Raw genomic sequence first — 10,426 nt, 5'->3', positions numbered from 1 at the left:
AATGGGTGAACACCAGATTTTCTCAAGGTCTGGATTGTCCCTTGACTGAAGCTCCATTTGCTCATCTGTTAGTGTTTGCAGTCAGGTGGTTTATCCTAATGAGGTTTTCTCTCTCAAGATAACACCATGAGGAGTTATAGAACATTACAAATATCATCTCATGGAGAAACAGTGGGGGCTTGAGAGTCCAGTACTCATCATGCCAGAAGTCTGGAGTCAAAGTGATAGATCCTCTTCATGTTGGAGAGCAGCAGGAATGCGTGGAGCTCTGCCTGGGGACAGACAATGTCAGCTGAAGGTTGAGGAGTCACCATGAGAGGGCAGAACAACATGGGCAATGTTGTGGTCACTGGACATCAGCTGCAGACTCACTGATCAGGCAGAGCAATGAGATGAGGCCTCTTTCAGACAAATGAGAGATACCTCATGTTTCCAGGGCCGTGTCCTTGTGGCAGACCTGAGATATCCCAATATCTGCAAGGTAGCAGCCATCCAAGAGGAGCTGGAGCTCATTGACAACATCTTCCTGACACGGGTGACTGAAGAGTCAGTGAGGTGAGGTGCCCTGTGGGACTTCACACTTACAAACCAGGAAGAGTTGGTCAGGATGGAACAGTCAGGGATGTGAAAGTGGAGCTGAGGTTCCTGGGAGATGACAACAAGGCAAAGAGCAGGATTTCAGGAGAGCAAGCTTTGGCCTGCTGAGGGACCTGCTTGGGTCCTATGGGATATGACCTTGGTGTCTGCAGTGCTTTTCTCTCACATCTCCTCCTTCCTCTCTCCCACCTGCTGTTGTGCAGTGTTTTTTACCCTTTCTCAAATAAAACATCACAGAGGTGCTGCCAGCATCACTGAGTGGCTCAGATTTGGCAAGGAGTGGGTCCATTTGGAGCCAGCTGAAATCAGCTGTCTGATGTCAGTCTAACCCCTGTTGTCTTCTCAGAGAGGTGACAACTGTAGCACAACCACACCCACTCCCAGTTCCAAGACTTTGCCATGTAAACCCAGTACAGGGTGACAGCGCGTTGGGTTTTGCAAACTGCTGGATCATGGAAAAGATCTTCTGTCAGCAACCTGAAGAAGTCACCAGTCAATGAGCAGTTTCCTATGGGGAACTGTAATTGCCCTGACATTCACTGGCCTGGCAAAGTGGCAGGTGCCAACAGTCCAGAGGATCTTGTGACAACTTCTTAACATGTCTGCTTGGTGAGCAACAAAGGTGATTCGCACCTGGATCTGGAAGTGGGAAACAGAGAAGAGCTGGTGAGAGATGTGAACATCAGTGTCCACCTTGGCTGTTGTGACCAGGAAACAGTGGGGTCCCAGGCACCAGAGGGGAGGGAGGAAGGCCAGCAGCAGAGCTCAGGCTGGTGGGCTCCAGATTTTCACATACCGGGGGACAGTGGCCAATAGAGGTGGGGACATAGAAGTAGGTCTGAAGTGTGAAGGAGCTCAGGAAATCTGATCAGCCTTACAGGACAGCCTGCTCCAAGCACAGGAATGATCTGAGTTCCCATGAAAAGAAGCATTTATCTTGTGAGGCTGCCCATTTGAACTGTTGGAGCTCCAGAGCAAAAAGGCAGCACACAGGAGGTTGAAGCAGGGGAAGCTGCAAAGGAGGAATTTAGAAAACTTGTCCATGGATGTGGAGATGATGCCAAAGCTGCCCTGGATTTGATACCTGCGGGGAGGCTGAGGGCAGCAAGATGACCTGATATAGCTTCATTTGCAGTTAAATAGAGAGGGCGATTGTGGGCCTGCTGCTGCACTTCTTAAGAGTAGAATCAGACAGGACTGAGGTTCTTCATGGCTTCTTTGCCTCCATCTTCACCACCAAGGTCTCCTGGGACTCTGTTCCTGAAGGCAGGAGTCTGGAGAACACCCAGCAGTGGATGGGGCTCAAGTCAGGGGTGACCTGAGCAAACTCAGACACCATTCCAGACCAGGAGATTGGACACTTGAGCAGCTCCCTGAACACAAGTATCGCTGTGCTGTGGCATCTGAGATTCCCAAGAACTTCCACGTATTGGTCCAGAGTTGTGTGATTCCTCTTGAGGTGTCCTGGCCTATCTCCTCACTCACATGGTGATTTAGGCACCCACTTTTCCAATACATTCAGTCTTATCCTGAGACGCTCCACATCAATATGAACAGGAAGCTGTCGATGCCAACTGTTCTGGAAAGGGAGGGAAGGGTGAGCAGGGAAGAAAACAGAAGAAATTTGGCTTTATTGCTGTTTCTTGTGGAAATGCTCTCTGCTTGGCTGTTCCTGAAATCTCCCTAATCATCCACACCAGACTCGAAGCCTTTAAGAAAATGATGCACAGAGCCTTGGCTTGTAAGAGGATTTTCAATGTTAATGAGCCCTCTGCTGCCATGATCCTGAACTGCAGCTACTGAAACAATGAACAAACCTCTCATGAAGTGAAAGGCAGAAGCAAACCCCAAGTTTCTGAGGGTGTTTGGGACCCCATGGAGGCCATCGCTGACACAGCTGTGAAGGAAACAACCAGTGCAGGTCCCTGTCCCTGGAGGCTGGTGAAGGAAAGACTTGGAGACACTGGTTACAGGTGGTGAGGGCCATGTGGAGGTGGCTCTGATGCCATGTCAGCCCTTGATGCTTGTTCATCTCCAGAATGGCTGAGCCCTGACCCCTGGGACCTGGCAGATCTTTCTCAAATATTTGTCAAGGTTTTTCCTGTCGACAGTGTGTTTTGTATTTTGGGAGTTGGTTTTATGTGAACTGCTGTTGCTTTAACTGCAAGGCTCTGGTTTTCTGTGGAGCTGCAAATGCCTGTGAGTTCCTCACAACTCACCCAGCTTCTTTCATACAGCTGGCAATGGTCACCAATCACCTCAAGGTCCCAGTCCCACACTTGCTTGAATCCTCTATTTGGATCCATACCCATCACTCCAGGAGGTTCATGCATCCACCAGGCTCATGGATGATTCCTGAGGACCATCCAAGTGTGGGCAGTGTAAGAGAGGAGCAGAGCAGGGTCAGCTCATGGGCCATGACTGAGCACAAACACCCCAGCAGCAGCCATTCCCCATCTCCCAGGCACAGTCATGCCCACAGGATGGAAATGGCACTGCCATATATGAGTAGCCCAAGAGAGGTCTTTCTTCCTTCCATATTCCCAGGAAAATCTTCCTCCTATTCCTCCTCCACCTGCAGACATCAACTGCTTTCCCTTTCTGGGCTCAGACATGGCTGGAAGGGTTCACAAAAGCCAACAGCCATCTCATTGCTTCTCCCTGACATGCCCTGACCCTCTCCCACACCTACACATGGCCAATCACGGCTGCTCAGGGCCTCCCGCTCTTCAGAAGAGGCCTTGAGCTTCTTGGTTCTTCCTGGTGCTTGTTATAAACTTCCTCGCTCTCTCCAGAGTTCATGATGAGCTTTCTTGTCCATAACAGCCCCTTTTATGACCATGTCTTACTAAATGGTTGTCTTTGTATGATCATTTGTGCAGAAAGGGCAGTCACAGGACAGCACCCAATGTGTCATAACTGATGCTGAGTGAAATGCCGTAAAGACCTGATGAGTTCCCCCTGTGTCTGTGTCTCTCCTGGAAGGAGTCTGTCCCGAGAAGGGGATCCAGCCTCTGCCACTCTCTGCAGAGGCACATGAGCAGTGTCCATGCACCTGGGGACACAAAGGTGACGTTTGCCAGACCATCCTGCATCTGAACCCCTTAGATGTGTGCCTGTGGATGAGGTTTGAAGTCTTATAGTGCAAATACCTATTTAATTGTTATTGCCAGAGGGGCTACCACAGATGCAGGGTACTATTTTACAAATATTTAAATATAAGCATATTAAACTTTTATTTTTCTTTAAAACCTGACATTCCTTGACAAATTACACAAACACTGAAGGATTATTCATGCCTTTTAACATGATTATCCACAGAAGGCCACCAGTTTTGCATCTCAGGAAATGGGATGCCAGAGTTCAAGGGCAGGATGGTTTGGGCTCTGTGCTGGGATCTGGAAACTGAAATGTGCTCCCATCTCCCAACCCCCTGCCCTTCTCAGTGAGGGTGTGAGACATTCTGCCAGCGAGGGCTGAACTCACAGTCATGACCAGTATCTTATGTCCAACTGCAGCCAGTGGTGTCCTGACAGCTCAGGAGTGGAGATTCCATTGCTGGAGGTATTTAGAAGATGTGGAGATGTGGCACTTTGGGATATGGTTTAGTGGTGAGCTTGACAGTGTTTGATTTACGGTTGGACTCCATGTTCTTAAGGGTCTTTTCCAGCCTAAATGATTCTACAGTTCTATGATTTGGGTTGAAACCATTTCAGTTCCATCACCTCCAGCTTCCCTCAGAGGCTGCTGTTGTGTGGCACAACTGTCCTGGCTCTCCAGGCAGGTTGGGCACTGGTTTGGTGCCTGCATTGGGAGTTTTCCCCTTCCTGGGGTAAAAGGCTGTTGAGGAAAGACAGTTGTAGAGATTTGGGTCACAGGGATTTGAAGGAATCCGTTTAAAATCTGAGCAGGCTGGGCTTTGGTACAAAGGCACAAAGGACGCCAGAATCTTTATGTGGTGTGCACTGACACACACTGTCACCTGCATTTCCCGTCTCTGCAGTCCCAGCTGTGCAGCAGGGTCTGGAGTTCTGAGCTCCCTTCATCTGCCCTGTGTGACACCTGTAAAATGGAACTACCCATGTCAAATGGCTGGTTTTGATTGTCTTCACAGCCTGAAGCACCACACGGGTCAGCAGACAAGCCAGGATATCCAAAAAATCCTCACATATCCTTCACTTACAGTTTGGGTGTTTGCTGGCATCTCAGCAGACATGGCATTCGGATTCCTGGGTTCAAGGAGCTGGTCAAGTGCCTTTTCAACATTTCTGTAATGGTGGCTTTGCTGCCTGGCTGATGTGCAGACTCTGTACATGGATGCTGACACCTCTTGAACAACCTGTTCTGAAAGGATGAACAAGGTGGGCATGAGGACAGCAAAAAAGAAGAACCTGGGTGGGGGTAAATGAAAAGGGATGTACAAGTTGTGGTCAGGGCTGTTTGGTGGCACTTGTAAAGCAGCCCTGGACCTTCTCTGAATTATTCCTGTGGTCAGAGAGAACCTGAAAGCTGTCTCTAAATTGAAAACATGAGGGGGATGAAAGGACATTGACATTCAGGCTGGATGGAACGTCAGCAGGTTTCTCGACCAACCTCCTGCTCAAAGCAGGGTCAGACCAGATTACTCAGGGCTTGATCCAAACACATCTTGATCACTTTCTGGCGCAGAGTGAATGCACACACCTGGGACACAGCTTCCAGTGCTTGACTGTCCTCAGGAATGGAAAGTTTCTCACTGTCTATAGCAACTTTTCAAGCCCAAACATCCAGATTGTTTTTTCCTGTCTTGTTACACACTAACACAGACCATAATATACTGCCTTGGGCACAAGAATATTGTGGGGGATTACGCTGAATGCCTTGCTGACTTCCAGGTAACAGACCATCAATGTTCTCCCCATGTCCACAACCCTGTCCTTTCCTCACAGGAAGCAAAGAGGATGGACAGGCACAACCTGCCCTGGGTAAACCCCGTCACCTTCTCTTCCAGACACCCAGAAATGGGGTCCCAGTGGACATGTTCTGGGGCACAGCCCTTAGTTCCCCTGCTCACCCATTGGCCATTTTGAAAAGTGCACACACTGTGTGAGAGCTGCCAGTGGTCAGGGAGTCCCCCCAGTCTCCATGAGCTTTCCAAGATGGTGGAGAGTGGCCTCCCCGTGACATTGTCCTGCTGTCTCAGCTCCTGGGATGCTGCCCCTGCTGTCCCATAGACTGGAGAGGATTGTGTTAGTTCCAGTGGCCCCTGACTTGATCCCCATCCTATGCTGCTTGTTCTCCAGATTCCTGTCTCAAGACACAGAGGCCTGGACACATTGCTGGTGAAGATACAGGACAACAGGACACAGGGATTCTGACCTCTTTCCCTTATTAAATTGATCAGTGGCCACACACTGTCTTTGTTTCTCCTTTAAGTGTTCTTGCAGTAGTAACAGCTCATTATGTGCCCTTGAATTGCCTTACAGGTCCAGACTGAGTTTTGATCTGGGCTATTCTGTGCTTGGAGGCTGCTGTCCTTGCAGACCAGATGAACTCACTTCTGCCACCCTGCCTGGCAGTTCATTCCACCTGTGTCACAGCTCTGTCTGCAGCACTGACAGCTCCAGCTCCCCCAGTCAGGTCCCTGGCTGAGGCCATTGCCTCACATCTGGGCTGAACCACCCCAGCTGTGGCACCAGCCCAGCTCTGACCTGCCACAAGGAACCTGGTACCAAGTGTCCAAGAGCTCATGTGTGCCAAGGCTTTGCCTCAGAGCACGGACATGACATGGGCAAATATTGCTGAATGTCTCTCTAGACCTGGGATATAAAACCAGAATAAAATGTCTTAACTCATTCAACTGAAGATATTCCTCCTCTAGCTTTGAGGAATTAGATACTTTGCTGTGAGATTCCTGGTGTCCTGTATAATGATGGAACAAGAAAATATGATTCTCATAGTGATTTTTTTTTTTTTTTAAAACTGAATATACAGTGCTAGAAATAAGTGTCTCTGAAGAGGAGAGAGAATCAACATCACTGATTACTTCAACTTTGAAGTTGTGCCCCTGGAGCCCCAGGGACATGAGGAGGGAGCCCAGAGGGGACAGAGAAAGGGACATCATGGGCTGCTCCTGTGCTGCTGAGATGGGCTGGGCTCCTGGGACAGAGGGAGCTCCTGGCAAGCGGCAGCGCTGCAGAGAGACAGCTCTGCCCAGGAGCAGCTCCTCTGCACAGCGCAGCAGGGCTGAGGGCTCTGCCTGGAGATGCTGACAGGAGAGCAACCAGGCAGAGAGAGATTAAAGGCAATGTGGGGTGGTAGGTTGCTGAGGATTCAATGAGACAAATCTTCACAGTTCTAACATGGTAAGTGTCTGGCTGTAGGACAATGCAGCTCCATTTCCTGGAGGAAGACCCTAAGATGCTACAGCCAACAATTTACAGGATCTGTCAGGTGTCTCTCACAGTATCTCTGTTGTAGAGGAGAAGAACACACTCCAGAGCAGGGCTTCCCTGCTGCACTGTCAGAGGGAAAGGGAATGACAACAACTTCTGCTGAGAGTGAGTGCAGGGGGAGCACCCAGGGGTGCCCAGGGCTGTCCTGCAGAGCAGGGTCCCGGCAGCCCAGGGCTGTGCTGCAGCGGGGACTCTGCCGCCTGCCAGGATCAGCGCTCAGCCTGCCCGGGGAGATCCCCACGGTGCTCTGAGTAGAAGTGTGGGTGGAAGGAGTGACCCCCAAAATGCCAGGGTCCTTCTGCTGTGGAGAGGGTGCTGTGTGGATCAGGGCTGCTCACAGCTCCTGATCACTCCCAGAATATTTACAACAAGAGGTTTCAAGAAGAAAATCAAGACAAGGAACTTTCCTGAGTCTTTGCTTTCAGTCTCCCGCTCTTGGGGAATGGGTGGGAATAGATGCAGAACGAGTTCTACATTTTAAGCAAATATTTGCATACTGCAACTTTGTGATCAGTAGGTCTTCAAGAGAATCCCGATATGCCTTCAGCCACACCTCTGCCTATGCAATAACAGCATCACTTTTGCTGGACAGATTACACTGAATCTATCCCGTCCTTTTTTCCAGCCTGCAAACAGGAAGATGCCCCCAGGCAGTGCCCTGTGAACAGGCAGGATCTGTAGGACCAGGGGGAGGGCACAGAGGGTGGGATGGGGTCTGTGAGCACTGACAGGGAAGAGACATGGACAGGGAAACACCTCCCAGGGGGAGAATCTCCAGGCAGCAGGGAAATGATCAGAAATGAGAGGAAACTAAACCCAGAATTGTTATGGGAGGGAGAACAGAGAAAAGTCCCTGTGATCCCCTGCAGTGCAGATCCCTCCTGTGAGCAGCCCCCTGGCCTCCTGTCCCACCCAGCAAAGCCTCTGCCCTCAGGGCCGGGGGCTCCAAGGCATGAAGCAGCTCCTGTGCAGCCAGAGCTCCAGTTCCTCTGCAGAGCACAGGGGCTGAGAGCAGCTGCCCGGCAATGTTGGTGTCTGGGAGGTGGCTGCACAGCTGGGGAAGGGTGACGCTGTCTGAGTGCCCGGCTGCCTCTGCCCTGGCCTCTCTCACACCCACCCTCACCGCATTCTCCTTCTTGCTCCCCTGCTCTGGGTCACTGCTGTTGGGATCTTGTTCTTGCTCTCAGGCTCTCTGGGGATGGCAGTTTCAGCTGCAGAGTCACAGCCCGATCTTGTGGGTCCTTTCCTGCAGCTGTGTCCATGGGAACACGTATCCCAGCTTTGCTCTGCCCTGTGGGGTGTGGGCAATGCAGTCTGTGGGGCTGGGGTGTGAGCTGTGGCTCCCTGAATCAAATGCCTTCATTAGGACTATTGGCTGTCTGCTTGCGGTTTCGTTCCAAGCTGTGAGCTTCGCTCCAGGATGCAAACCTGTCCTACAGCATCTGTGTGTTCTCTGAAAGCATCATAATGAAGGCAGAGGTGCTGATCTCAGCAGTGTCTGCGGGCTTTTCAGGGTAACATGGGAGTGTGATCAGTCTCCATCTCAGAAAGGTGCCAGCCCAGGGCAGCTGGAGCAAGAGAGGGGGACAGAGCAGCTGCCCTCACTCTGCACTGACCCACAGGCATCCTCTGGTCTCACAGGACTCGCTCTGTTCTCCCTGAGTGCACCAGAAATTCTGGGGGTTTCTGACACCCAAAAACACTCTCCAGGGTGGGAGGGCAGAAGGAGCTGTAGAAACACCAAACCTCTCAAACTCAGTTTCTCAGGCCTGGGGATACAGATGCTGACAGTCCTTTCTGCACCAGGAGCGGTTCCAGTTGACAAAGCTGAACCCCAGGACTGGCCCCTGCCCACCCAATCACACAGGGTCAGGCTGACTGCTCAAGAGCCCCTGGGCAGAGACCCTGCTCTTCATTGCACACTCATCAAGCACCGACGAGGGCTCCAGCCAGGACGTTCTCCTGGAAAACGAAAATTTTCCCTTTGTGGGAGAGTCTGTGGGAAATGGCTTTGGTTTCTCCCAGAGTAGTTTCATCTAAACCATCACTATATTTTCCTCCTTGCACAGGTCCTCATGCCCATAGACAGCAAATGTCCAACAGCAGCTCCATCACCCAGTTCCTCCTCCTGCCGTTCAAGACACACGGGAGCTGCAGCTCTTGCACTTCTGGCTCTTCCTGGGCATCTACCTGTCTGCCCTGCTGGGCAACGGCCTCATCATCACCTACCATAGCCTGGGACCAGCACCTCCACATCCCCATGTACTTCTTCCTCCTCAACCTCGCCCTCCTCGACCTAGGCTCCATCTCCTCCATTCTCCCCAAGTCCATGGCCAATTCCCTCTGGGACACCAGGGCCATTTCTTTTATAGGATGTGCTGCCCAAGTCTTTCTGTTTTTCTTCTTCATTTCAGCAGAATATTATCTCCTCACTGTCATGTCCTACGACCGCTACGTTGCCATCTGCAAACCTCTGCACTACGGGACCCTCCTGAGCAGCAGAGCTTGTGTCCACATGGCAGCAGCTGCCTGGGCCACTGGGTTTCTCAATGCTCTGCTGCACACGGCCAATACATTTTCACTGCCACTGTGCAAGGGCAATGCCCTGGGCCAGTTCTTCTGTGAAATCCCCCAGATCCTCAAGCTCTCCTGCTCACACTCCTACCTCAGGGAAACTGGGCTTCTTGTGGTTGGTGTCTGTTTGGCATTTGGGTGTTTTGTGTTAATCGTGGTGTCCTATGTGCAGATCTTCAGGGCCGTGCTGAGGATCCCCTCTGAGCAGGGACGGCACAAAGCCTTTTCCACCTGCCTCCCTCACCTGGCCGTGGTCTCCCTGTTTGTCAGCACTGGCGTGTTTGCCCACCTGAAGCCCCCGTCCATCTCCTCCCCATCCCTGGATCTGGTGGTGTCTGTTCTGTACTCAGTGGTGCCTCCGACAGTGAACCCCCTCATCTACAGCATGAGGAACCAGGAGCTAAAGGATGCCATGTGGAAACTGACAACTGGATTTCTTCTGAATCTATAAACTGTCTGTCTTCTACATAAGAAGACATTCTCATTGCAGGTTCATCCTGTGTGCAGTATTTTTTGTCTCTACTTGTGTGTTTGGTTTTTTTTATGATAATATTTTTATTCCCTTTGTAATTCACTGCCTGCTTTTCTTTTCTCAGTGAGTGGCTGTGTCAATGTGGAATCGTGTTCTCTGTGTTTAAGCAAAATAAAAGATCCTTCACCAATAATTTTCACTGACATTCTTTCTCCAAGACCTTTCTGGAGCTGCAGAGATAGTTCCCATGTGCATGGGTGGAAGGGAAAAGAGTCCAGCATGGCAGCCCCACCAGGGACCACCAGTGCTTGGTCTTCCAGAGCTGTTCTGGTTCCACTCCCACACTCTC

At 51.0% G+C, this 10,426-nt stretch overlaps 1 protein-coding gene across 1 annotated transcript; it reads left to right on the top strand.

Moving 5' to 3' along the window:
* Positions 1-9,468: 9,468 nt before the first annotated feature.
* On the top strand, positions 9,469-10,056 carry LOC136116163 (olfactory receptor 14J1-like). The gene has a single exon (XM_065862369.2). The coding sequence runs from the start codon at positions 9,469-9,471 to the stop codon at positions 10,054-10,056; it is 588 nt and encodes a 195-aa protein (XP_065718441.2).
* The last annotated feature ends 370 nt before the right edge of the window (positions 10,057-10,426 follow it).

This window comes from Patagioenas fasciata, chromosome 7 (genome assembly GCF_037038585.1).
Source record: "Patagioenas fasciata isolate bPatFas1 chromosome 7, bPatFas1.hap1, whole genome shotgun sequence".
In the NCBI taxonomy this organism is placed as follows: Eukaryota; Metazoa; Chordata; class Aves; order Columbiformes; family Columbidae; genus Patagioenas; species Patagioenas fasciata.
Note: the sequence above shows the minus strand (reverse complement) of the source record. Positions and strands in the feature narration are given on the sequence as shown.

Bases quoted from the DNA above. Each gene is read 5' to 3' on its own strand.
- LOC136116163 (XM_065862369.2), top strand. From the start codon at position 9,469: ATGTCCTACGACCGCTACGTTGCCATCTGCAAACCTCTGCACTACGGG.